Source organism: Oryza brachyantha, chromosome 7 (genome assembly GCF_000231095.2).
Source record: "Oryza brachyantha chromosome 7, ObraRS2, whole genome shotgun sequence".
NCBI classification, from domain to species: domain Eukaryota; kingdom Viridiplantae; phylum Streptophyta; class Magnoliopsida; order Poales; family Poaceae; genus Oryza; species Oryza brachyantha.
This window is the reverse complement of record NC_023169.2, coordinates 15378357-15406144: the sequence shown is the minus strand read 5'-3', so window position 1 is coordinate 15406144 and position 27788 is coordinate 15378357. Positions and strand designations below refer to the sequence as shown.

The 27788-nt window shown below is 45.4% G+C and overlaps 4 protein-coding genes across 4 annotated transcripts; 3 read left to right on the top strand and 1 right to left on the bottom strand.

Annotated features, from left to right (window-relative positions):
* Positions 1-4775: 4775 nt before the first annotated feature.
* Positions 4776-5253, top strand: LOC121055055. Its single transcript, XM_040526512.1, has one exon. The coding sequence runs from the start codon at positions 4776-4778 to the stop codon at positions 5055-5057; it is 282 nt and encodes a 93-aa protein (XP_040382446.1). The 3' UTR covers positions 5058-5253.
* Positions 5254-5432: 179 nt separating this feature from the next.
* LOC102716234 (zinc finger SWIM domain-containing protein 7) lies at positions 5433-6645 on the top strand. Its single transcript, XM_006658699.2, has 4 exons — positions 5433-5527; positions 5608-5713; positions 5830-5937; positions 6108-6645. The coding sequence occupies exons 1-4, from the start codon at positions 5433-5435 to the stop codon at positions 6207-6209; spliced, it is 411 nt and encodes a 136-aa protein (XP_006658762.1). The 3' UTR covers positions 6210-6645.
* Positions 6646-11963: 5318 nt separating this feature from the next.
* LOC102722594 (zinc finger protein 4-like) lies at positions 11964-12903 on the bottom strand. Its single transcript, XM_006657844.3, has one exon. The coding sequence runs from the start codon at positions 12694-12696 to the stop codon at positions 12145-12147; it is 552 nt and encodes a 183-aa protein (XP_006657907.1). The 5' UTR covers positions 12697-12903; the 3' UTR covers positions 11964-12144.
* A 10490-nt stretch (positions 12904-23393) lies between these two features.
* Positions 23394-25782, top strand: LOC102722313 (probable indole-3-acetic acid-amido synthetase GH3.8). Its single transcript, XM_006657843.3, has 2 exons — positions 23394-24016; positions 24110-25782. Exons 1-2 carry the CDS (start codon positions 23556-23558, stop codon positions 25494-25496), a joined length of 1848 nt encoding a protein of 615 aa, XP_006657906.2. The 5' UTR covers positions 23394-23555; the 3' UTR covers positions 25497-25782.
* Positions 25783-27788: the final 2006 nt, after the last annotated feature.

The following is a 27788-nucleotide window of genomic DNA, read 5'->3' as shown; positions in this document are numbered from 1 at the left end:
CAGAGTTCCAAGCAAGTCCGTGCCGAAAACTCCGTATGAACTGTGGACCGGAAGAAAACCGACATTAAATTATTTGAAAGTATGGGGCTGCCGTGCAGAAGCGAAATTATTCAACCCCCAATTGAAGAAACTAGACCCCAAGACTGTGAGCTGTCATTTTATCGGTTACCCATCACATTCTAAGGGATATCGATTTTACTGTCCAGACCGTGTCACTAAATTTGTAGAAACCAGACACGCTGTCTTCTTGGAAAATTATGAAATGGGGAGCTCACAGGAAAGGGAAATTAATCTCGAGGAAATTCGGGTGAGTGTTTCTTCTCCTCTGGAAATCCAAGAGAATAATGTCCCTATTTTTCATAATGTACCACAAACTGTAGTTCCCACAGTTGGCACTACGGCTACTGCTGAGAAAAATATTGAAACCCATGAAAATAATGAGCCTCAACAGAGTCCTGTGATACATAATGAAGAAGAGATTCCGCAACCTGATCCTGAACTGTCTGTGGTCAATAATGAAAATCAAGAATTAAGACGATCACAACGGAATAGGAGATCTGCCATCCTTGATTATTATGAAATTTACATGGGTGAAGATATTGGGAAGGTAGACGACCCCACCTCATTTAAAGAAGCCATAAGCAGTAAAAATTCATCCAAGTGGGTTCAAGCCATGGAAGATGAACTCAAATCAATGAGCCAAAATAAAGTGTGGGATCTAGTAGAAATTCCTAAAGGAGTAAAAACAGTAGGCTGCAAATGGGTCTACAAAACTAAATTGGACTCCAAAGGAAATATCGAACGATTCAAAGCAAGGCTTGTGGCAAAGGGTTTTTCGCAGAGAGAAGGAATTGATTACAATGAAACATTCTCTCCTGTCTCTAAGAAAGACTCATTCAGAATTGTCATGGCGCTAGTGGCACATTATGATTTAGAACTCCATCAAATGGATGTGAAAACAGCATTTCTAAATGGCGACTTAAATGAAAATGTTTACATGGCTCAACCGGAAGGTTTTGTTGTGAAAGGAAAGAGCCATATGGGATGCAAACTTAAGAAATCCATCTATGGACTTAAACAGGCGTCAAGGCAATGGAACCTTAAGTTCGATGAAATTATCAAGAAATTCGGATTTAAGGAAAATAAGGTGGACAACTGCATTTATACCAAAATTAAAGGTGGAAAATTCATTATACTAGTACTCTATGTAGATGACATTTTATTAGCAAGCAGTGACAAGAATCTGCTGCGAGAAACCAAGGAATTTTTGTCATCGAAATTTGATATGAAAGATCTCGGTGATGCATCATACGTTTTGGGTATTGAGATTCACCGAGACAGGTCCAAAGGGGTGCTAGGTTTATCACAGAAATCATATATTTCCAGAGTATTGGAAAGATATAATATGAGCAAATGCTCGACATCACCTGCTCCAATTATGAAAGGGGACAAGTTTAGTTCATTCCAAAGTCCGAGAAATGAATTGGAAGAAAAAGAAATGACTAAGGTACCATATGCTTCAGCTGTCGGAAGCTTAATGTATGCTCAAGTTTGTACGCGACCAGACTTGGCGTTTGTAACCGGGATGCTTGGCAGATATCTGTCTAAACCAGGTATGGACCATTGGAAGGCAGTAAAGAAAGTATTGCGTTATTTGCAAGGAACTAAACATTACATGCTCACATACAGAAAATCTGATAAGCTTGAAGTTATAGACTATTCGGATACTGACTTCGCAGGGTGTTTAGATACCAAGAAATCTACTTCTGGGTATATATTCACTCTTGCGGGGGGAGCCATTTCATGAAAAAGTACTAAACAAACACTGACTGCATCGTCGACAATGCAGGCAGAATTTGTGGCATGTTATCACGCAACGGGGCAGGCTGTATGGCTTAAAAATTTTATCCCGGGATTACAAGTGGTTGATAGCATTGAAAGACCACTGACGATATACTGCGACAATGAGGCCGCATTGTTCTATACGAGTAACAACAAGTCAAGTGAAGCTGTCAAACATATTGACATTAAATACCATGTTGTGAAAGATAGAGTACAGGATCAAACAATCAAAATTGAATACATAAACACTAAATCAATGCTTGCGGATCCGTTAACTAAAGGCTTACCTCCCAACTTGTTCAAAGAACATGTGGCCAACATGGGATTGTGTAATGACCTTGAATAAAGATCCTGGAAACCGGGGCAATTAAGTTCAATCAACACCCGCTTAATTAATCAAGGGTTTATTCGTATGATATTGTGAACTATAAGTCTTGTCGTCTCAATGATGCGAAATGTTGTTGTGACACATTGCTTTAGGGAGCTGTATTGCATGATGAACTCGTAATTAACCTCTAAATCAAGGGGAGAATGTTGGTTGATTTATCGGTTAGCCGATATTTAGGAAAGGATATAACCACCGTAATCCTATCCGTAATCCATCTCTAACTCTGAAATTCGTAACCCTTATGGGCCGTAACTGCGATCGGTGGTTACGAGTCAGAATCGGATTAGGAAAAACCCCCGAGGCCCACCAGTGCTATATAAAAGAAGAGGAGCCCACGGGGACGCTCGTGTCGCTTATTCTCTAAACCAGAAATTCGAAATCAAGCTCTCCCGATCAGAGAAGCGCTGGAAGGGTTTCGTGCGGTGATTCCAGGGCAGTGCCGTTGGAGACCCGAAGGTCGGAGATTCAAATCAGATCACCGGCGAACTAATCTCACCGGAGACGAAGGAAAGAAGACGGAATTGAAGAAAAGAAGAGAAGGGAATCAGATGGCTTCACCTGCAGGTTATTTAGTTTTCCGCATTTGAATTAATCGGTGATCATGTGCTGATTAGGGTTTAAATTCGTAATCTGTTGTTTATGATTGAATTGAATTATCTAACAAATAAAAGATTATTTAGTTTTTTATATCGATTTAATGGTATAGATGATAAAATTAACTACTTCAAAGTTAAAATCTACTATAGAAAAGTGTGATGGTAAACTTCTATATAGAATTGTTTTTTAAAAAACACATTGTTTAGGATGCGTTCGTTTTTGGAGATAAAAGATTTTCTGATTTTTGTAATATTTATTTAATTATATAAACAATGTAATTAATTCCTACAAAATTAAAAGTCTAATTTAAAAATATGAGGTGACAAAATACGTCATTTAGTGGTTCGTAAAGCGTACAGACGAAGCCGATAACTAATCTATACATGCGAACACAACCTTAATCGTAAAAACCATGAAAAAAACTTAGAATGATCAGAAATAAAACGCAACCTAAGTGCAGTACCCTACAAACTCAGGCCATGCACATGCATCTGAAAATGGAAACGTGCTATGCAGCTCACAGTCCATTTTTGAAAATAGTTTTGGCAAGCATTAGGCCTTGATCAGTTTGTAAAAACATCACATCGAATATACGGATATACATTTGAAGTATTAAACATAGGCTAATTAGAAAATAAATTATAGATACCGTCCAGAAATTACGAGACGAATCTTTTGAGCTTAATTAATCTGTCATTAGCACATATATGTTATTATATCATTTATGGCCAATCACGTACTAATTAGGCTCAAAAGATTCGTCTCGTGATTTACTACGTAACGGTGTAATTAGTTTTAATGTTACGTATATTTAATGTTTCTATCAAAAATTCGATGAGATGTTTTTAAAAAACTTTTTGGAAACTACAGGACCTTAGATTCACCAAACAAAAATTTGTGACAGGACCATACAACAGACAACCCAGAACCCAGATTCATGCGCTCCTGTCTCCAGCAGGCACTGAACAATCCAGCAGGCACAGAGAACAACTCCCAGTGCAAATGGAAAGCTGAGCCAAGCCATCGGTGCAGCCTCGCACGCTCTGCAGCTGCTGCCGGGCTGGTTGTTTGGTTCGGTAAAAGGAGAGAAGACACAAAAGAAGCAGCGGCTCAGGCAAAGCGAGCGAGGGCATGGCATATGGCAGTGCAGTGCAAGATGCAAATGCAAGGCCATAGGCTTTGGAGCTCAAGGCCTTTCTCTCGTGGAAAGTCGTGTCCCCTGTTTCCCGGGCCAATTCACCTGCTCCCCGCTAATTAATCACCTCCCGCTAACATCCAATTCTTGCACTAACCACCTCACCTAAAAGCACCAAAAAGGTTGCGTCATTTGGGACCTGAACTCCTCAATTTCTGAAGACTAATAATGTATTGTTAGTCCAGCACCGATCAATTTCTGAAGATTATGTGTTTTGTGTTTTTAAAGAGTGCGACAGAAAGAAGCAGCAGATGAAATCCTTCTGCTACTGCGTTTCTTTCTTTCTTTCGTTCTCTCCTTTTATCTATATTTCTAGGTGTCGCAAAGATTCTACTGCCAGGAGTAGAATGCAATTGTCTTTTCGGGTGGTGCGGTGCAAAGTTGACAATGTGGCAAATGATTGTGCATTAGCTCCTACACCTCACTATGGTAGGAAGAAAAAAAAAAAGGCCTTTTCACCTTTGACTGCTGCGCTAATCACCATTGCTCATCCACAATTCCACACCACACTAATCTTCGATGTGCCAATCTGATCACCACTCTGCCAAGGTGTTAATCACTCTCTGCTGCACTTCTTCTGTTACTAGTACATTGGTAGTACTTCTGATAGACTGATGCTACTCTGCATCAGAAGATTCAGACAAGTGCAGCTTCCTCTCTGAATCTGTGAGACACGGAGGAGGAGCAGTGTAGGGTAGCACAGTGAGTGACACAGTGCACTCTGTCGCTGCTCTTTCTTCTACGAACACCCACATGCAGGAGATGGCGAGCCAAAGGCTCCTGCTCCTCCTTGCGCTCCTCCTCACGCTGCTCGCCTCCACGAAGGCGGCGGTCGTCGGAGGAGATGGCGGTGGCGGGGGTGGAGGTAGCGCCGAAGAAGCGAAGCCGCCGGACGACGGGGCGGCGGCGGCGGCGGCGGCGACGATCGACGTGCGGGCGAGGAGGTGGCCGCGGTTCCCGGCGACGGACGGGCAGCTGGTCCGCGGCAGCGCGCGGCGGGTGCCCAACTCGTCGGACCCTCTCCACAACCGCTGATGTAAATGGACGGCGTTCGTCGTCGTGGATTGCCAACTCTGTTCTTGGGAGTTTCTTGCGTTAGCTTCTGTTCGGTCAGTCATGGCTGCAGATCATGGCATTGTGTTCAGAGCCGATTGAAATGCATATATAGAAGTAGGTTTGGATCTGGAGTAGATTTGGTTGCCACCTCTAGCGCTTGTAATCAGAAATTGATCGGGACATTTTTTTTTCGTGTTTGTGAATTTGTGCATGAGATTTTCTTTGATGAGTTGAACTGCAGTTCATGGTGGAGCCCACTTGTCAGTCTCCCTCCCTCCTCCTCCTCCACTGCGTCAAAACGTCAAACACGTTGCGCGCGCCGCACACTAGCCTAGTAATCCGCCGCCGCCACAGATGTCCGTCACCGCGGGGGTCGCCGTCGCCGTCGCCGACGCCGTATGGGCGGAGATCACGTCTGCTGGCCAAGCCTCCGATGAACACCTGTCCATGTGAGTAAAACCAAGCCGCCGCCGCCACCCGTCTCCCTCCCGCATCACCTCTTGCATTACCGGGTTTGTGCTTTGAACAGCCTCGAGGCCCTGTTCGGCAAGAACATGGTGCGCGCCTGCAAGATCCTCGACGAGGGCGGCGTGCGCCGCGTCAGCGGCGCGCCCAGCGGCCGCTCGCTCTTCCTGGTCGGCTCTCCCGTCTCTCTCGATCCCCCCCCCCCCCATCTCGATCTTTCTTCGCGTCACCAACCGGAAGTCGCCGACGAGTTACCTGACCAAGGTTTTGCGCGTCGGCAATTCAGGTGATGGGGGAGTCGAAGAGGAAAGAGGAGTACATCTGCTTCCCGGAGCACCTCTGCACCTGCTACTCCTTCTTCTACGACATCGTCGGCCGCGGCGAGCAGCTCTGCGTAAGTGGCCGTCCTGACCTGCTCCGCTCCCTGTTACTGCATCTGAATTGCATCCTTCGACCATACACACTGAGAATTTTCTTGAACACGACATGGAAGCCAAAATTAATAGTGCTGAAATGCTCGTTGATTTTGATTTAACTTGGATTGGTTGCTTTTGTTTCCTGCAGTGCAAGCACCAGTTAGCAGCACGGCTTGCGGAGGCTGTCAGTAAACACCAGGAGATTGAGGTAACTGATGAGGAGCTAGCACACATGCTTGCTAAACTCTGAAAGTTTTTCAGAGGTTTCAGTACTTCTGCAATGCACATAAACTTTGTGATGGACTGAATTTTTTGGGAAGGGGTTCTAAGCTCTAACACGAGTACTGTTCTGCAAAAGGACTTGACTGAATTCAGTGCAAAGAACTGAATCAAGCTTTGCTGTAGTATCAACTAGATGAGCTATTGTCAAATATTAGGTGTTCTCGTGTATGGTTTCCGAACCATGCCTCCAATGGTACGTCATTTGGATGTTGCCATGGTACAACGTGAGGCATCATTGGTATTATCATCTTCTTTTTGTTGTTGTTGTATTTTTAATGTGGTTAGCTTCAAGAATGAGAAGAATTTTGTGATACCCTTCATTTTATACTTAGCTTAAAACAAAGTATACATAACATTTTGATGTTTGTCTATGATTTTTCAGTCCTGAATACAATAGCACTGCAATCCGCTGCTTTTTCATATTTACGAATTGATTAACTTTAATACAGTTCAATAACCACATAATATCCAAACATTTAAGCCAGATATCTTTAAAGAGCAGTGCTATTTTGGCCTGTTTCATCACAAGATTCTAAAGCCAGTCTCAGTGGAAGTTTCATAGACAATAAATAGGGTGCGATGTAAATATTTTTGATGATGTGACAATAATATATTAATGAAGAGAGATGAAATGAGTTTCATAATAATGAAACCTTGTATGCACTGTTACCCAGATAGCTTGTGTCTTGCATGTAACCTAAAAAACAACGATAGATGAAACTATGCATTGAGATAGATGTGTTTTATCCTAGTTTTAAACTTTTTAGATGATATGCCACTCTAGATAATCCTCTAGATAATCGTGTTCATAAAACTTACATTGAGGATGACCTAATGCTGTGCAGCCTGTCAGCAGTAAAAGAATGGACGCTTGAACTTTCTATGTAATGTACACTTTCATCTATATGTCATTGAATAACCCCATTCGTTCTTTCGCATTATTTTTCATGGGTACATTTATATGCTAAAAAACTAAGAAACAAAGAAAGAAAGCCAGGAGATTAGAATCAATGTAGTATATAGTAAAAGCGGTACTATGACATACACAAGAGTAGGCTACCAGCCATTGCATGATCAATACGACTGGTGTTGTGTTGGTCTGGAGCGTTCATGGTTGCCACTGGCCAAATACTTTCAGCTTGCAATTTAAATTTTAAAGCTTAATCGTAGAAGTGATTTTATTATTTTTTTATTATAGTCTATTTTACAGTTTGCTTTCGAATGGACATGTATATACAAATAAATTTTTATTTGTAAATAAGTTGTTTTGATTTTCCTTTGGAAAAGTAAAACATGAGAGCCGAAGTCTTTGTAGCATGGAGATAATAGCATCCATGATTATTGGCTCGTTGGTTCAGCTAAACTATAGGTAACACTTCATATCCATACACTTACTCCATTCCAAAATATAATTAATATTTGAATATTATACCACACTACAAGCATTTCTCCATCAATCAATTTAGATTCAAAATTATTCATATTTTATTCTCACCTACCCTACTATCCCCTACTTTCCTTATTTAACCAGGGATGATGTAGTTTTTTTTTCTCCACCTTAATCTCTGCTCAGCAATATAAAAAAGTTTATATTTAGGAACTAATGGTTTGTATTAAACATATGCTACCCTATCCTAAAATACTTGTTATTAATACTTGTTATTCTAGGTTGTTTCGTATAAATTAAGGTTTTCGAAGAAATGGTCCTAGTGTCCCTTATTAAATAATATGTTGTTGAAAGCGATACGTTAGTTAAGAGTATAATAGGGAGAAAATAGATTGAATGTGATTAACGGGATAGCTTGTACTCTTGAGTGACAATTTTTTGGGACAATTTTAATCATAAAATGAAGAGCAATTTTATTATCTTTGAGAATGTAACATGAGTTACTGCTGTTTTTTATATAAAATTTGATATATTTTTTTACCTTTGATACTATAAGATACCAAATTTTGTATAGAAAACAGTGATATCTCATGCTAACTTTTCAAGAATGGGAAAAATGCTCTAAAATAAAAAGTATTTTGGAATGAAACTGTATGTTCCTAGTGTGTTCTTCTTTGCACTTGGCCAATTGCACGAAGATATTCTGAACTAAAATCACATCAAATGGAGGTCGGTAATGATAGACAACACCCTAACAAGCTTGGCCCCCAAATCATGGTAAAATTAAAGAGATTCGACGTATAAACGGCAGAACAGAAAGCAGGGACAGTGACGATCGGTACCGGACCACAGTGAAGAGAGACGGATAGCGAAAAGGCTAATGCGCGACCGCGCGGCACTGCCGGCCCAACTACCGGTACGGCCCATCTTGGCGTGGCATGTTTTTTGTTTTTAGTTATGCTTTCTTTACTTTACAAATAGGGGTTTTAACTTTATAGGTATAAAGTTTATTTGTATAAATTTATATGCATAAAGTTTTTATAATAAGTATATATCTATAATTTTTGTGTATATAATATTTTATATGAAGAGTTTGTATGTGTGTATATATATATTATATAAAGTTTGTATATATAAAGTTTACACGTATAAGTTTATATGTATAAAATTTACAAATAGGGGTCTTAAATTTATAGGTATAAATTTTACACGTATAAATTTATATGCATAAAGTTTTTTCTATAATAAGTATATATCTATATTTTTGTGTATATAATATTTTGTATTTTTATGTGAAGAGTTTGTATGTGTGTATATATATTTATATAAATTTTGTATATATAAATTTTACATGTATAAGTTTATATGTATAAACTTTATAAATATGGGTCTTAACTTTATAGCTATAAAGTATAAAGTTTATATGTATAAAGATTTATATATGGAAAGTTTGTATAAAGGTCGTATGTATAAAATTTGTATGTATAAATTTTACACGTGTAAATTTTATATGTCTAAAGTAAACAAATGTTATATATATATATATATATATATAGAAAGCATCTATTCTACTACTATATATATTTATACGTGTGTGAGAGAGAGAGGGGAGAGCGCCACACGTTTCGCTAGTGCACGGCCGGCAGTTTCGCTGGGCCGTTGCGGCGTCATGGGCCTACGAGAAGAAGCGACGATCCGTTCGCTCGGGCAGCGCAGCCGCGCCCGATCGCCGATTAGACCCGTCCGACGGATAGACTTTTCATTTGTTCTTTTTCTAAATAACAAACATCATATTAAAAAAAACTAGTACGGTGGCCCGCGTATATTGTGCGGCTAGCATCGTTATAAATTATAGCTATATAGGGTATCTTATCTTCATAATAATTAGGTTTTAATTGTTAATTTGATTTTAAATCTTTTAAATTATATTTCTACATAGAACTTTATTTACATGTATTCTAAATTGTACTGGTATATAAACTCATTTCTACATAATATTTAATTTATAATTCAAATTTTAGAAAGCCAAGAGCTTAGATGTATATAGTAAAAGCGGTACTATGACATACACAAGAGTAAGCTACCAGCCATTGCATGATCAATACGACTGGTGTTGTGTTGGTCTGGACCGTTCATGGTGGCCACTGGCCAAATACTATCAGCTCACAATTTAAATTTTAGAGGTTAATTGTAAAAGTGATTTTATGATTTTTTTTTGTTATAGTCTATTTTACAGTTTGCCTTTGAATCATTATGGACATGTATATAAAAGTTTTATTTATAAATAAATTTTCATTTGTAAATAAGTTGTTTTGATTTTCCTTTGGAAAAGTAAAACATGAGAGCCGAAGTTGTAGTATGGAGGTAATAGCTTCCATGATTATTGGCTTGTTGCTTCAGCTAAACTATAGGTAACACTTCATATCCATATACTTACTCTATTCCAAAATATTAATTGAATGTGATTAATGAGATAGCTTGTACTCGAGTGACAATTTTTTGGGGCAATTTGAATCATAAAATGAAAAGTATTTTGGGATGAAACTAGTATGTTCCTAGCATGTTCTTCTTGGCACTTGGGCAATTGCACGAAGATATTCTTAACTAAAATCACATCAAATGGAGGTTGGTAACGATAGACAAAACCCTAACAAGCTTGGCCCCCAAATCATGGTAAAATTAAAGAGATTTGACGTATAAACGGCAGAACAGAAAGCAGGGACAGTGGCGACCGGTATAGACTTTTCATTTGTTTCTTTCTAAATAAAAAATATCATATTAAAAAATAATCTATGAATAAAATTTTTTAACGTATTCTTACTAACCGGTATTTTTATTTTTTATTTTTATAATAAATAAATTTATTATTAAACCTTGAAAAAAAAATTACTAGATGAATCTTCTAGTTACAACAAGTCACGTCAGCGTTGGTGACGTATAAAGGACAGCACTGCCACGTAAGCTGGTTGACACGATATTACGACAAGATTACCACGATGGTGGCAGCGTAGTCTTGCTATGTTAGGGTCACTGGCGTGGCAAACCTATCACGCTAAACATTTTGTGTGATATTATTGTCTTGTCAGTGTTGGTGGTGTAGCCAAAATATTAATATAATAAAAATATTTTCCTAAAGGTTTAGTAATAAAACTATTTATTAAAATGATTTTAAAAAATAAAAAAAATCCGGGACTGTTTCGCCGCGAGCTCCACGAACACCTTGCCAGTTGCCACCTCGCCGGCGGTGATGCTGCTTCTTCCATGGGCCATGGCCAACGCCGCCGTCATGGTCCCAAACCCAGACTCGGCGCCGGCTGAGCGGCGATGGGACCGGAGGCGAGGCACGAAGCGACTCCCTCCTCCGCCAGTTACGCCTCCGATCTCGCGCCCCCGGAGTTCAGGTTCCCTCCATCCCATCCGCCATCGATCCGAGAAATTGTATTGGATTCTTATCTTTCGGTCGAATCGTTGATGGATCATCTCCTGTGCCCATTAGTTGCGTCTCCGCGGCGCTGAAGAGCGATCGCTCTTATGAATCTTATCTGCTCACGCATGTTCAGCTCAGCAACGACTGACGACGACGCCGACGGCGGCGGCGGCGCCATTTCAGCCCCGGCACAGATCGATTCCGGTCAGTTCAAGAACCTGCGCCATCTCTTGTACAGAGCTCAATGGTAATTTGATTGTTCTTGAGAAATGACAAACGCCTTCGCATTTTTGCTCTTTCATGGTGAAACATGGAGACCTAATGCAGACATTTCTGGTGGGTGGAACCTCACTCGTGCGGTCGTGTCTGTCCCTCTGCGGCTCAGTTGTTCTTATGCTTTCACCAGAGGATTCTAATGCTATGCCCAGTTTGGAGTATGCACTTGCCTGTCAGCAGCAGTAACGGTATGGATTCTTTCATCTTTCCATGTACACTTTCACAAATGGACCAATCAAGAATGTGAGAGTATCATTTCATTAGAGTCCTCCATCAGATCGAGTGCCACTGGAATCCACGTATTCACAAACCACAAGTAGCAGTGTTACTATATGCACGACATACACAGTAATAGAGCTATCGGCCATCGTATGGTCAATTCAACTGGTGTTGTGCTGTGTGATCTATAGGAGCAAGTGTCGTAAATGTATTTTTTTTTCTTTTGTTCCAAAACAGTTTTGTCGATCAGTCGATGAGATGACACTTAACTTTCTTAATTGTTCAATGGTTTTTTTGGGAGGTGAATCGTTCAATGGTGGCCTATGGATCATCGTAATTATATGAATCATGGTAGACTGATAGAGTTGGCATTTGGTTATCATTTCAAGCTTTCCACTACGTATTTATATTGCTATTATGGTTCTCAAATATTATATGTAAGATTAACTGTAGTTCAAACTTCAAACTTGTTTCTCTTCAGCAAGCATGAGTAGTTCACTACTGAAACTTCCTCAGCAGAGAAAAATGATAAAAAAAAATATTGGATTTGCCACAAAATGCTTATATATAATGAACTCTCTGTACACTACAAATTTATAAACGCAGGCTCAAGTCAATATTTTCTTCTTGGTGCTTCTTCTGCTCCTGAGAACTTGCTTTGAAGCTCCCAGGCCAAACTGACCCTCTACCTTCTTCAACTGCAAAAGGCAGCCAGCTACTCATCTGGCCTTCATTGAATTTTGCTACGACAACATCAGCAGAATCACCATGTCCCTTCAGAATTGTGGAGTGCGGATTAACCCTCATGTGCTGAAGAAAGGAAGCAGTTGGATAGAGGCCAACCATGAGCTGCTGGAAGCTGTGTGACTTCCTCGCTGCACACCTCTCCCTCTTGTGGGCATTCTGGTGGCCACCGAGGGCCTGTGAGCTGAAGAACTTCCTCATGCAGTAGTTGCAGGAGAAAGTTCTATGAGGTGTGGGTGCGGCCACAGGTTTGGCATCTGGAAGCTTACCTTCTTCTCTTGTCAGTGCATCGAATTCGAAACCCAGCTTTAGCCATGGTTTTGAGGTGTTATCATCGACAAGAACAACCTCAGCAGCTTGGTTTGCTGCCTTCTGTTGCACCACTTCAGGTGATCTCTCCATTCCTCTCTCTCTCTCTCTTCTCTCCTCTCTCTCTCTAGGAGTGGCAGAAGAGTGGATTGCTCAAGGTTTGTGCTATTGTGGTAGCCTCTGCTTTGCTATAAAAAGAAGCAGGGGGTCTGCAAATGGCAATAATTCAAGGGAAAAGGGCAAGCTATCAGAAGTTTGAAGTGGACCAGGATATTCTAGTTTGCACAACTATCTTTTTTTTTTTTTTTGGCTTAGCTATCAATTTTCCTATAGTGGTGGCCAGCATTGCTGGCTCTTGATGTTTCATAATGCTTACCTTTCATGTACACTGCCCAGCTACAACAAACTTCAGTTTCTTGTCCAGTTCATTCCTGAATTCTGATCAGGTCTGAACCTGCTTTGGATAACAGTGTTGCACCTTTCTCTATCCGGCACAGCTCAGTATCTTCAAACAGTTCTACGGTTTGTCATTTTCCTGTTCTTTTGCACCAATCATCTGGGAAGCTACTGTTTGCGTGTCTGTAATGTCCTTGTCAACAGAAGTACAAGAATATATGTATAGAAGGACATCCTTTAACTAATCCAAATGAAAAAAGAGTCACATAAAGAAACCTTGACTTCAAATCTATTATGCGTTGGAAGTAAAGTTCTCTTCCTCTTGTGCTTTTCATTGGCAAAACAGCATGCTTACTGAAGAGTTCTATGGCCTATGGGTGCATTTTTAAATCATATCTGATTTCTGAACTTATCTCAAGCGTTCTCTCTTTTTGTCTCTTCAGGCTCTGTCGTAGATGGCTCACGTTTTTTAATACTAAACCTAAGCCTACTGAAGCTATACATTGCCTACATCGGTGGCTTTCAGATGACTTCAGGTGAGTGCAGCTGCCACTTCCTCCTGTTAGCCATAATGCCATTAGCATTGGACAAATTGCTGAGCCTAAAAACACAAGGTTACTGCTCAGAAAACCAATTAAGTGGATGATGCACTCACAGCCGCAATGATTGTGATTATTTTTATGAGTGAATTTGAATCCCCTTTTGATTGTTTGTACATGCAGCTCCCTTCAGAGTGAGACAGCTGGAACTGTGTGTTCCATTTCAGGGCTTCAGAAAATAGACCGCTGCCTTTTCTCCCGGCCCAGTGAGAAAGAGAGTGAAGAACTAAGAAGAAAGAAATTCTGGTGCTGATTGCAGCAAGTGGATTGGTGACTCGTACTCTGGCAGCCTGATCCGGAAGGGAGCCAGCATTGAAGCGACAACCGGTCTAACCTTTTCGTTTCATCAGAACTCTGATCTTAACTCTGATTCTCTGAACGCTCCTAACCGCAGGTAGGCAAGAAAGCAGGCAGCTGATGACGGCTATCAAGTCGGCGTTGTTATACGTAGCTTTCTTCTCGTTTTTGCCTGCACTGCAGTTCAGCAGTAGTAGCCTTGGTTGGACTCATCTTCGTCACTTCGAGCAAGTGGGCATCTATCATGCCCAAAGTTACCGTGGAAAAGCCAAACGGTATATTCATAAATAAAAAATAGTTTATAAATAAAACTTTTATATACATGTTCTTAGTGATCTAAAAGTAAATGCTGAATGATAAACTACGGCGAAGAAACCCTAAAGTCAACCTTAAATTTAAAGCTGGAAATTTTAAATTTCAGCCTATAAGCATAAACAGAAACGAAAATATGAGAATATAAGAATTATATTCAGCGCTGCTTTTCCCACAGAATACGTCTTGGTGAGTGGTATATTGTTCTTCCAAGGAACTAATTCTTATCATGTTGTACAGCCTGCACGTAGGAATGGAGGGGGGCAAAAGATCGGCAGGCTGCAGGCCCCGTCAGGATTTGCGAATCGCCATCTCGATCGGCATATATCGTCAGCCATTTGTTCTGCAGAAATTCCTACTGTCTCTTCGAGCTCAAAAACCATCATATTTATATTCCCTTCGCTGTCCTAGTAGCCATTAGTTATTACTTATTATTACAGAGATGATGCGTGGCTGATGACTTCATCTTCGAACGGAAAAAGACGGTAACCGATAAACAATGATGAGCTGATGACTGATGACCGTATGTTGTTTCCTCGTTGAAAACTGTATGATCCATATCTACGTGCACCCTGCAGCTTTATCCAGTCATATTCCTCTAGCGCCGCCTCGATGTCACACAATTCGATGAAAATATATAGAGACGAATTAATAACTTGTGAAAAATGACTTTAGGGAAAAGAAATGTGCCATATTCATTTAAAAAAAATGCCATTAGAGAGGGGTCGGGTTCTCTGTAACTAGATTATGGGTTTGTTTGGGGAGCTTTAGATTCTGAGAAGCAGCTGCTTGGTACCCAGCTTTTGAGAATCTGAAAAAGCTTCTAAACCCAGCTTTCCCAGCTTCTGGATTCTCAATTCATTTTTTAGAATCTATAACTACAGATTCTCAAAAGTTGTTGACCGTTTGAGGCAGCTTCTGGCATAAGCAACTTTTCCAAAAGCTGTAGCTGTGAGAAGCTCTCCAAACAAGTCCTATGTATCAAGAAACAAAGATTGAATGTGTGATCGGACCTCAACTAGTCTCCGTGCTCGTTAAGAACTACTTTAGCCTTTTAATATGGTTTAATATGGTGTGTTTGGTTGGGGAAGTTTTTATAAGTGCATGACAGTTGAGAGAAATTGGATAGCTAACTTTTTTGTTTATTTAGGGAACATGAGACTTCTAGAGGGATGTGGATTGAGAATTGTGGGAAAAACTCCTTGCATTTTAATAGAAAAATTTGTAACCATGTTATTATGATTTGCAACCCCTCCATCATACGTAGGGAGGAGTAAGGAGTTTAGAGGGAATTCCTTCCTTTACATTATCTGATAAATCTGAACCCCATCCATCATCACTTTAAATCTAGTTCCAACGTAAATTCCCCATCAATTCCTTCCCGTGTTACCAAACAATGGATTAAAACTAAAAAATCAAAATTTCATCTTAATCTCACTATTAATTTCCTAGTATAAACTCCCAGTCCTCTTTCCCAAAGTCACCAAACAAGTCACAGAGAGTGGTCATCATTAGGGTTTAACTTATCACGATTATCGCATAAGCCGCCTGATAATGTTACGCTGTGGTTTTATTCGGTAGATATCGTGAGAATTAAAAAAAATTAAAAAAATGGAAAAAACATGATGATAATTCTGTTTTTTAAACCTAGTGATGATCTTTTTTCAAAAATAAAATATGTAGAAATCAATTAAGGTTGGATAGTGAATTGAGGTAAGTTAAACAGATAAAAAATTGTGAACGAGTGAACTATTCATGACAGTTTTTTTTTTTTTGAAACAAATATTCATGACAGTTTGACCCAATAAGGCCCAACTGGGAGGAAAATATCCACCTCGACGGCTACTACAGTGAAATGGTTCACTACTTCCTCCCTGACAATCAACTTGATATCGAAGAAGGTTGCCAATATAACATCACTGAATTGTTATTTAAAGTGCAATAAGAACATTTAGGTGGTTATATTATACAACCATCCAAAACTGCATTACCGTACCAAACTCATCATATCCCAGTGCTTTTTTTCTTGTTGTAAGTGAATGCAACGAAAAGTCGAGCACATACAGGCTTGTCCTATCGTCGTCATGGCATACCATCTCTCATGATTCAGCACCGGGGGGAAGCGGAATTGCTTGCTTACCGTGAGGGCGTGGGCGCAGGCTGCAGAGCTGGTTAGAGTGCCCGGTTATTTTGAGCACGGGTTGCCTCACTACTGCACATACGTTGGATGTGCCGGATAGAGACGGGTCTAGCCGGTACTCCATAATTTTTTTAAAAAAAATTTAAAGGCATGTTGCAGCTAATTCCTTCGTTTAAATGTAGCCATTTTTTTTTGAATGAAAATGTAGCCATATTGGTATAGACTGCAATTTGGTAGCTCATGATTAGCTGATTGTGCTAGCAGTATTAGCATTGTGCTGTGTGGAGATCGCAAGTCCAATGTGTACTATTAACCAAGGTACAAACGATTATAATCATCTTATGAGTAATTAATAAAACACCATTTTCCTAAAAAAAATCCGAAGTACTCTCTCCATTTTTTATATAAAGACGTTGGCTTTTAATCCATATTTAACCATTCATCTTATTCAAAAAATACATAATTATTAATTTTTGTTGTAATATGATTTATTATTGTAGAAACATTAGATATGAATTATAATTTTATATATTTTAATTAAAATTTTAAATAACGTAGATTGAAAAGTTCGTCGTATAAAAAAATAGATGGAGTAACGAACAGTGGAGTACTGGGCCGGTGCCTGGACTATCGTGGGCCATGTTAAAGGTTGGCTTCCGCGGCCTCGCGCAGAAAATGGGCTGCGTGCCTGTTCGTCGGTCCGTCCACACAAGCGTCGCTCACGACGAGCACAACGAGCCAGCACTCAGCAGCGTCAACGGCATTACTCACTCACAATATAGCTATACTTTGTATTGGATTTAATATTTACGGGTACAATAAATCTGAACGTGCGTCTACCTAAATTGCCAAACCGAGGGCGGGTACGAAGTATCGCGCAGAGAGTGACAGTAGTCTTCTGACAGAGACCAGTTAATCATATCCATCTCTCTCTCGTTACGTGCTCGATCAACGACACGCATCATAGGATCGTACACGGCAGCAGCAGGGGCAGGCACGACCGGGCAGCGCTACCGCTTGACCGATCCATCCAAGACAGCATGACACCGATGCTCAGAATCCCTGAGACGCGCCATCATGGTTTGGTTTTTCGCCGTCTCGTTTCGTTGGTTCAATCGCGTTAGGTAGGGAGAGAGAGCTTCTTGCTGCTTTACATTGGACCAGTGAATATGGGCGCGCAGAAAGCAAGTGCGTCGTTGCATGTGCCGTGTCTCTTATCTCCTCGCCCTGCCGCCGCTCGACCCACGGTGGGTCGTCTCCTTTTCGCATGCATGCACACACTGTCGTGTCGGCCCTGCGCCACTCACCTCACTCGATCACCTCCCCTGCTGCTAAACTCCACTCTGATCCACGCCACGCAAATGCATGCATGCATGCATGGCCACCGGCGGCCGGCCGGCCTCTGATCTCTCCTTTTGATCATTTCATTTCCTCCTCGACTTTTGATTTTTCTGCATGGACTGCAAAGCTAGCAAGCTCCTATATGATTACATGCATGGCCGGAATGGGCCACTGGCTGACTGTGTGTGGATCGATAGATAGATCGATCTCTCGTGTGTGTCTGAGCTTATATGTGCAATCATCTAGTACTAATAATAGACTAGACACTTTGACGAGGAGTGACCGGTTCACCCCAATCAAATCCAAAAAGGGAGATCTAGTCGCAAGACATGCCGGGCTCACCACCCAAATCGTGCATCGGATAGCACAAATGCTTTGTGTCGACGCATTCGGTGGCAAGCAGAACATTCCAGGGAGGTTTTTGCCGCGTGCGCTTGCTGTTTTAGGTGCCCCCGGCCCACCGGTTAAGTCACTGAGACAGAGCGCAAGTAGGGTGGTTATTTCACACACACCCCATTTCGCCCCATACATGTATGCTTCAAGCATGGTGTACGTATCTATATCCATAGTCTTTTGTTAGTGTAAGTATCTATTTTTCAGTTGTTATTTAACAGTATAAATAATAATATTACCTTGAAGTAACTATAGAAAGTTGAAATAACGAACGTTTATATATAAGTTTTTCTAACAAATACACCGTTTAACAATTTGGTAAGAACATGCATGTAAATCGAAAAGAAAAATGAATAAGAAAAAACTAAGAGGAAGAACACAGCCTAAATGAGAGGTCTTTACCCGTATGCCATTAAAAAATATGGTATCTGCCTCTATACCACTAAAAAGTTCGAGCCTCCCTCTATGCCATCGTCGAACTTTATTACGTCCTCCACACCATTCCGTCCATTTTTGCTCCTAACGGTGGGTAACGATACATTAAAATGACTTAGTTGCCCTTAGGGTTGACAGACCATTTTAACAGGTTGCTTTCCTTCCATGCCATTTGGAGATTATGTTTGGTTAGTTGTATCTACGAAATATATGAGACATATATATATTTTTTCAGAAGTCAACTCTTATATATATATATATATATATATATATAACTAGTTTTTCCTTAAAAGCATGAAAAAAGATAAAAGAAAAAACGGAGATCTGTGGTAGGTTGGTTAACGACGATCCAGTTCTTGGTCTTGACATCGAACACCCAGAGGGCATGGTGGCCGGAGCCACTGGCGCCTATCGGCGTCCTCGACGGCGCCGGTCACGACCACGCGCTCGCCGCTGGCGATGCAGACGGCGCGGGCGGTGCAGCCTCAGGGCCGGTAGGGGAAGGGCCAACCTTGCGCCAATTGCGGCGGTCGCCGAGCCACTCCATCACGGCGGCGCCCTCGATGCACCAGGCGCAGCCGCAGACGACGACGTGGGCGGCGGAGGGGGGCGCGTCCCCACCGCCGCGCACTGCGCGAACATCGGCACGGGTGACGCCTTCTCCCGCCTCCACTCCCCGTCGTCACAGTGTACATTTCCACCCAGTACGCTGGCGAGTTCGTCGGTGCGTCCCCATCCTCCTTCGGCCCCTCACCCCTGCCCCCGCCACCGGATTCGCGAATTGCAGCAGATGCACCAAGTCCTCATTGGTGCCCGCCTCGGCGTGCACCACCGCGAAGGCCGCGCCCGTGCTCCTCCACCCGCGGCACACCTGCCGCATCGCGCTGTACGACACGCGCGCCAGGCAGTCCACGGCGACGTCCCGACCACCACCGCGTCCAGCAGTGAGGGGTGAGCGGCGGGGAGTGGCACGCGGCGCGGCTCGGCAGCGAGGGGTGAGTGGTGGCGCACTCCCGAAGAAGAGGAGAGAGAGCTGACTCCACTGAAAGGGCAAGATAGACATTTTTTCTACCTGGACCCACATGTCAGAGCTGTTAAATGGTTCAAACCTAACGGAATGGTGATAGAATGGCGTGGACGGCGTGAGAAAATTCGACGATGGCATAAAGGGAGGCTCGAACTTTTTAGTGGCATAGAGGCAGGCACCGTCTTTTTTAATGGCACACGGGTAAAAACCTCCCTAAATAAACACTTGCAGTTAATATTGTCTTCACCTCTTTGTCTTCTTTCAACTTTGGATACAGTGTGAACAGTCGCAGCAAGTAGATTATCCAGTACGGCAGGGTCGTCTTAAGGAGACTAAACAATACTCCTATCTCCCAGTGGAACTGAATAGGATACCCACCCTCAGGGATCGTGCTTAGCTAGCTGCCAAGAAATGAATTAAACAAGAGTGCTAATTGATTGATTAATCAATCTCTGATGGTTCCAACTTCCAAGGCCAGACTTTCCGTTGTACACAGTCTACAGCAAAAGTGGCGCCCGACGTACACATGCAAGTAGTAGCACCATGTAACTAACCAGGCAATTTCTCACACTTTTTTACGACGAATTTTCACAAGAGTTAACCAGCTGCGAGATGACAAAGTACGTGTCTAATGAAGCAAGCAATGTCGACGAACGACGGCATCGTTTGTCAAATTCGAATTAACTACTATACATGCACTATGCTGTCGTCTTTGTCTATTTTTTTGCATGCGTTGAATTATGGTCGCGATCGATAATGACACATCGCTAAGCCTATCATATGGAGTTAGATAGTTTCTATCTGGTCTACTTTTTCGCTCATAGGAAGAAGTTGTTTGGTCGTCACCGTGTAATCTATTAATCTCTGTTGTTGCCCAACAATAGACCTCGTAGTAACTTTTTGGCCAGTCAAAGTGGACTTCACCGCACCATGGTTGGTGAGGCTGATTACTCTGAAACTTGAACAAACATACAAGTGGTTAACACGCGACTTCTATGTCGAGTTCGTCCTCGAGTTGGTCACGAGATGCAATGCCAATCATGCAATGTGCTGTTGGCTATGAGGTGCAACGAACACTACTCCATTTTCAATCTGCATAAGTTCTCCTGGATCAAGATGTTCGGATTAGATCTGCTATCTTCCTCAGAATAATCTTTCTGGAGAAAAAGGATCTGCATACGGAATTTCCAGTGTTATTCGTCATCAGGATGACTTAAGACGCCGATAAAATAATCGCACTCAACTCGGAGATGGGAGAGGGAAGAATTACGGTGAGACATTTCTAGACACGGCTTTCGGCGCGGACTAACCTTTATTTGTCAAATATAATGCTCATCGATCGCAAATTCACAACCATGCCAACAGCAGCAAATATTCCTTTGGAAAAGGGTAATGGTAGCTTAATAGAAAGGCTGGCTTAACATGGAAAATGGCAGGTAACTTCGTACGACAAACTTAATTTTGCTGTCGAGTCCAAAATAATTCCTTCAGGGGTTATTAATTATGCTCCAAATAAAATATTTTCCACATGCTCAGGACATATGAACCGAATCATCATGTATCACAACCGAGGCTTCGTTTGCTGATGCGGGGTAGATAATATTCTTTTCTTTTTTTTTCACGGTCCCAAATGATTCTACCTGTAACAAAAGCTTAACAACTCTGCGCGACCCAAGTCCAAAGCGGCAGCGGCAGGAGCAGGAGCAGCGGCAGCAACCCTAACACCATGCAAAACACAACACACGATCTCCTTTTCCCTTTTCTTGGACCTCTCCTTTATTTTTATTTTTTTTACAGCAAACAACGACGCTTTACAGTGTTACAGGGAGGCCAGTGGGCAGGTGGTGCGATAGGCAAAACGACCGTCATGATCACGAGAGTCGCCGGTCGTCGTGCCCCAAGAAATTCTGGGCATCCGGCACGGGCGTGCGTGGACAAAAAGAGGTCTAAAAAACTTCTGCTCCCTTCTGGCTCACGTGACGGAAACCAACCCAACCCAACCCAACCCGTCTCCCCGCATGTCCAGCGGGAAAAGGGAAGCTTCCCGGCACTTGCTCCGTCGCCGGCCGGCACGCAGCAGCGTCGCCACAGCGCAGCCGGCACCTCGATCTCGCCTCGTCGTGTGGTGGTGGTGGTGGTGGTGTCGCGCTGGGTTTGCGACGGGATCGATCGATTCATCGACCGGACGTCTCGCGCGCGGCCGGCGCAGCGCAGCATTACACGTCGTCGCGCGCTGCGCGCACCGCACCGAAACCACGCCACGCGGGGTGGCATTATTCGGCGTAATCATGCTGCGCGCGGGATGGAGGGGAGGGGAGGGGAGGGGGGGTGGGGCGGCAACCGCGCGCGCGTGGGCGGTGCACGTCAAAACCACCTGCGCGCACGAGCCGCAGGGGGCGCCGGCCGGCCGACGGGTATCTTCTCGAACGACATGGCGAGCCGGGGGGGAGCCATGTTTGGAATAAAATTGTGCGGGCAGGGCGGTGATTCGAAGTTTCCTTTAACGCGAACCGGATCCCGGCGGCCGGATCATGCGTCCGCGCGGGCGAGTGATTGGCACAAAGAATATCTGACTGACCGCCATGCCATCTCCCCTCCCCATCCAGGCAGGCAGCCAGGGATGGCCAGTCCCGTCGACCTATCATCTCGTCACCCCTGACCATGTTACAACTTGCGACGGCTTCACGTGGCCGCCAGCCCGTCGTAACCTGAGGTGAACTCTAGTCTAATCCCCCCTCAACACAGCGCACGGCCACCCCGGTACCTCCCCCAACCACAACGATTCATTGAATGCGCCTCGCTCGCCGTCGCCGGCCAGCTTAGCCGCGCGACGCTCACCTCGCGTGTAAGCCTCTCGCTCGCCGCTGTGCCATCGGCGGCTGGCGTGCGTGGCGCGCGGCCATCGCGACGGAAAGTTTGGTATCGCTTTTTCCCGGATTAGCCGAGGTCGCTCTCGTGTCCGCGCGCTTACGTACGTACGTGCACCTGTCCGTCCGGCGCCGTGCGCGCTGCATCCATCGGTTCGACCCGTTGGTCCGTTCGTGCGCCCGTGGAGCACGGAATTCCATGTCGAGCTAAAAGCGGCTCGACAAAGGCTTCGCGCGAGAAAGTCGGGGATAAGGCCGGCCTCACTAGCTTAGCTAGCTCCCGTGCTACGAAGCGGGACAGCCCATGTTCGAGAAGAGGCAGGCAAAGAGACGACAGGGATTTTGCCTTCGATTCAGCAGTTTGCAGTGCCGCGGACTCTACTAAATTCGGGCAGCGTTTCTGCCGTGCTCGCCTCTGCCCCTCTCTCTCTCTCTCTCTCTCTCTCTCTCTCTCTCTCTCTCTCTCTCTCTCATCGGAATCTATCGACGACAGCAACGCGAAACAGATCAATGTGATCAAGCCCGGTATTTATTTGTTAATCACGTCAGTCTACGCTTCGAGCCGACCTTTCACCAACCCGACGACCAAGTTGCACACGAGTTACGCCGTCCACGCACCTGTCAATGAGCTAACTACCGCGTACCGACTGTAAAAACCGCTCTCAGCTCGTGCTCGGCTCAGTTCAGCTAAGCTGCGTGGGTCGGCATTGGCTAGGCCAGCCAGCCGCCACGTCTCCTCCGGTTTAAGTGTGACATCCGACGTGGCGGTCCCGGTCGGCCCCACCGTGCCGGGCGGTTGTCCACCTCCGGCCGGGACACCGGGCCCCGCCGCTGCCGAGCCGTGGACCGACAACCACTCTGACGTCACTCCAATGTCCTCGTCCTCGGCCTCGGCCTCGGCTAGCTCTTCTCCTCCTCGCCCGTGACCAGCAGCAGCTCGACACCCTCTATAAATACCCGGCCATGCGAAGGCGATCCATCTCAGGCCATCCACCACCAACACAAAACATTTCCTGTCCTTTCTTCCCTCACCTCACACCCGCCTCCTCTCGCTACTAGCTCTAGCTAGCGAGAGAGCCACTACTAGCTCAAGCTAGCGACTAGCGGGAGTATTCCTGGGCTTTTCTTGTTCGGGTTGAGAGGCAATGGCGGTGATGACTGATGTGTCGACCACCGGGACGGCAATCCGGAACCCGGCGTCGTCGCCGGCGGCGGGGGCGGGGGTGGTGAAGGAGGCCGACGTCGAGAAGCTCCGGTTCATCGACGAGATGACCTCCAACGTTGACGCCGTGCAGGAGCGTGTCCTGGGGGAGATCCTCGGCCGCAACGCCGGCACGGAGTACCTGACCAACTGCGGCCTCGACGGCGCCACCGACCGGGCTACCTTCCGAGCCAAGGTGCCGGTGGTGTCGTACGACGACCTGCAGCCGTACATCCAGCGCATTGCTGAAGGAGACCGCTCGGCCATCCTGTCGACCCACCCCGTCTCCGAGTTCCTCACCAGCTCCGGCACATCGGCCGGCGAGCGCAAGCTGATGCCCACCGTCGTGGACGAGCTCGACCGCCGTCAGCTGCTCTACAGCCTCCTCATGCCTGTCATGAACCTGTAAGTTGATGTCTACCATTAGCTCCCTTAACATTTGACAGCACAGCTGTAGTTGTTCCATTTGATGATTAATGGCCGTGGATCATTGCACAGGTTTGTGCCTGGGCTTGACAAGGGGAAGGGGCTCTACTTCCTGTTCGTCAAGTCAGAGACGAAGACGCCGGGAGGCCTGACGGCGAGACCCGTCCTGACGAGCTACTACAAGAGCGACCACTTCAAGAACCGGCCGTTCGATCCCTACCATAACTACACCAGCCCGACGGCGGCCATCCTCTGCGCCGACGCGTTCCAGAGCATGTACGCGCAGATGGTGTGCGGCCTGTGCCAGCGGAACGACGTGCTGCGCCTCGGCGCGGTCTTCGCCTCCGGCCTCCTCCGGGCCATCCGCTTCCTCCAGCTCAACTGGGAGGAGCTCGCCGATAACATCGAGGCCGGTGTGCTCACCCCTCGCATCACTGACCCGTCGGTGCGCGAGGCTGTCGCCGCCATCCTTCGGGCGGACCCTGAGCTCGCCAAACTCGTCCGCGCCGAGTGCTCCAAGGGCGACTGGGCCGGCATCATCACGCGCATCTGGCCGAACACCAAGTACCTCGACGTCATCGTCACCGGCGCGATGGCGCAGTACATCCCGACCCTGGAGTTCTACAGCGGTGGGCTGCCCATGGCGTGCACCATGTACGCGTCCTCTGAGTGCTACTTTGGCCTCAACCTCCGCCCCATGTGCGACCCCTCGGAGGTGTCCTACACCATCATGCCTAACATGGGCTACTTCGAGTTCCTCCCCGTGGACGAGACCGGTGCCGCGTCCGGCGACGCCAGCCAGCTCGTGGACCTCGCCCGCGTGGAGGTCGGCCGCGAGTACGAGCTGGTGATCACCACCTACGCCGGGCTGAACCGCTACCGCGTCGGCGACGTGCTCCGCGTGACGGGGTTCCACAACGCGGCGCCGCAGTTCAGGTTCGTGCGCCGCAAGAACGTGCTCCTCTCCATCGAGTCCGACAAGACCGACGAGGCCGAGCTGCAGCGCGCCGTGGAGCGCGCCTCCGCGCTGCTCCGCCCGCACGGCGCGTCCGTGGTGGAGTACACCAGCCACGCCTGCACGAAGCGCATCCCGGGCCACTACGTCATCTACTGGGAGCTGCTGCTGACCAAGGGCGCCGCCGGCGCGGCCGCGACGGCGGTGGACGCCGACACGCTCGGCAGGTGCTGCCTCGAGATGGAGGAGGCCCTGAACACGGTGTACAGGCAGAGCCGCGTCGCGGACGGCTCGATCGGCCCGCTCGAGATCCGGGTCGTCCGCCCTGGCACCTTCGAGGAGCTCATGGACTACGCCATCTCCCGCGGCGCGTCCATCAACCAGTACAAGGTGCCCCGCTGCGTCACGTTCCCGCCCATCGTCGAGCTGCTCGACTCCCGCGTCGTGTCCACCCACTTCAGCCCGGCGCTCCCTCACTGGGCTCCGGCTCGCCGGTCCGACTAGTCAGCCCCTACTCCGTCGAAGTGGCTAGTTGACCGTGTCCCAGAATGAAGTAGTAGAAGAGATGCCTCCACCTAAAACACTTATCTGTTATTTTTGGAATTAATTTTGATGGTTGCTGTCAGCTCTGTCAGTTAGTGGCAAGAGGGTACCTTTGATGTGAGGGATAGAACTGCAGAACGAACGGAAGAAAGTGTTGATGTAAGAGGTTACCACTAGTAGTACTGCTTGTCTGTATCAGGAATGTGATTATAATTTAACCTGTCTTCCAAAACCGTACGAGTTCTGCACAAGATCTTGTTCCAATTATTGGCCAGACCTGGACAGCTTTTAGCGACTAGAGATCAGTTGCATTTCCTGTTTCTCTTGCCTGTAGCCCTTTCCATTTTAGCTGAGCCATTTCATTGAAAGTTTTTATGGGAGTTTGTTGTAGCTTCTATGTTGGGAGATTGCAGCAAAGGAGGGGTAAAATCGCCGCATTATTAGCTCATGATCGTGCAAGGATGAGATCATGAGCCTGGATTGCTTTCCGCTTCTCGTCATCTCTCAACTACTACTGTGCTTCCATATAAAAAAAATGGTTCAAGTGCATTTGATTATAGTCTTTTAAATTATTGGTGCAAGTGTCGATTAGATCATCTTTTCTCTTCGATGTTGACACTTGATTAAACTAACCGTGCTAGCTTAAAGAAAGTGAACTGCCGAATAATGCCAGACCGTAGCACGGTACTGCACACGGCTTGGTCGTCAGGTCTTCGCTGAGTGCTGCAAACGGACCAACATACTTTCCTGACTGTACCATCTTTGCTATTGCGTGTGTTTTCCTTCTCTTCGTTTCCCGTTCTTTTCCACATGTCCAAAAGTGAAACAGTTTCTCTTCTCTTATGTCAAAAGCGAGGGCGTTGTTCGCGATTATACTGAAACTTGCAACTCCAGTGCAGTGTCGCGTAGAGGCTTCAAATTCTGCATTTGGTTCAAGCTTTGCGGAGCAAGACCGAGAAAAAAAAACATGCCCCATAATTTCTACGGCCTTTCCTGTAGCAATGCAGCATGCATCTGCATGTAACAAGGCCAAGCATAACAAGTTGACAACTAGCTACGGTCTGACCAAAAAAAAAAAAGTGGTGTTTAGATTGAGAAAATATTTGGGAGAAGTATCACGTTAAATGTTTGACCCGATGTCGAAAGGGGTTTTCGGACACGAATGAGAAAATGAATTTCACGGCTAGCCTGGAAACCGCGAGACGAATCTTTTGAGCCTAATTAATCCATCATTAGCACATGTTGGTTACCATAACATTTATGGCTAATCATAGACTAATTAGGCTCAAAAGATTCATATGAAGATTTCTTCCGTAACTGTGCAATTAGTTTTTTTGGTCCATCTATATTTAATACTTTATTTAAATATCTAAAAATTCGATGTGATATTTTTGAAAAAAAAATTGGGAACTAAACAAGACCAAAGAGTGGTGTTGATGCACTGAACTGACATTTCGACCTGCAAAGCAAACTTTGCATGCTGCATACCCGTCGGCCTACCTTCAAATCTCATCGCACAAAAAAAATCACTATTCATTCCAATTCCATTGCACAGGAGGAAGCAGCCAAGCAGGACGTCGCGTCCACTTGTAACATGTCCGGGTCTTTTCACCTCTCTCTCTCTACCTAGCACATAGGAAAAAAAAAAGGTCAAAGCTTGACTCTGCGAATCCGGTGCGTTCCGCTCTTTCACCCACACACACGTATCACGGCCGCTGTTACGAAATCTTTGACCCACGCGGGCGCACCAGCCGATCCGGTAAGATCCGTGCGCGTGATTCGGCGGAGGTGCTACAGTAAAAAGCACCCCGCGATCCTGCAGTCTCCTCCGCCCGGGGCCGCACGTTCCGTCACCTCACCCGGGTCAACCACCACCGAGACGTTGGACGTTGCGTGCGGTGGCGGCCCGGTTGGCTTCCACGATGGCGGCATTCGGCGCGGTGCGGGTCAAGGAGGCGCGCGCGCCTTTCTGCCTAATACGGATTGGGTTTAGCTTGCGGCCGGTGCGCGCGCGCGTCGGAAACGTGGCCGCGGCCGAGACACAGGGGCGGGTTCCCTTGCCGCTTGCCGGAGTCCAACGCCGCGCCGCGCCGCGCCGCTCGCGAAGTCGCGCTACCTACCTAGGCGCGGGGCGCGATTGCGTGCACCCGCGGCGAGGTTTTGCAGGAGGGCGTGCCGACGACGGACGCACGTACGTACGACGGCCGTGTGCGCTGGGCCGGCTGCCTTTGACCGATGGTCTGCGCGACTGTG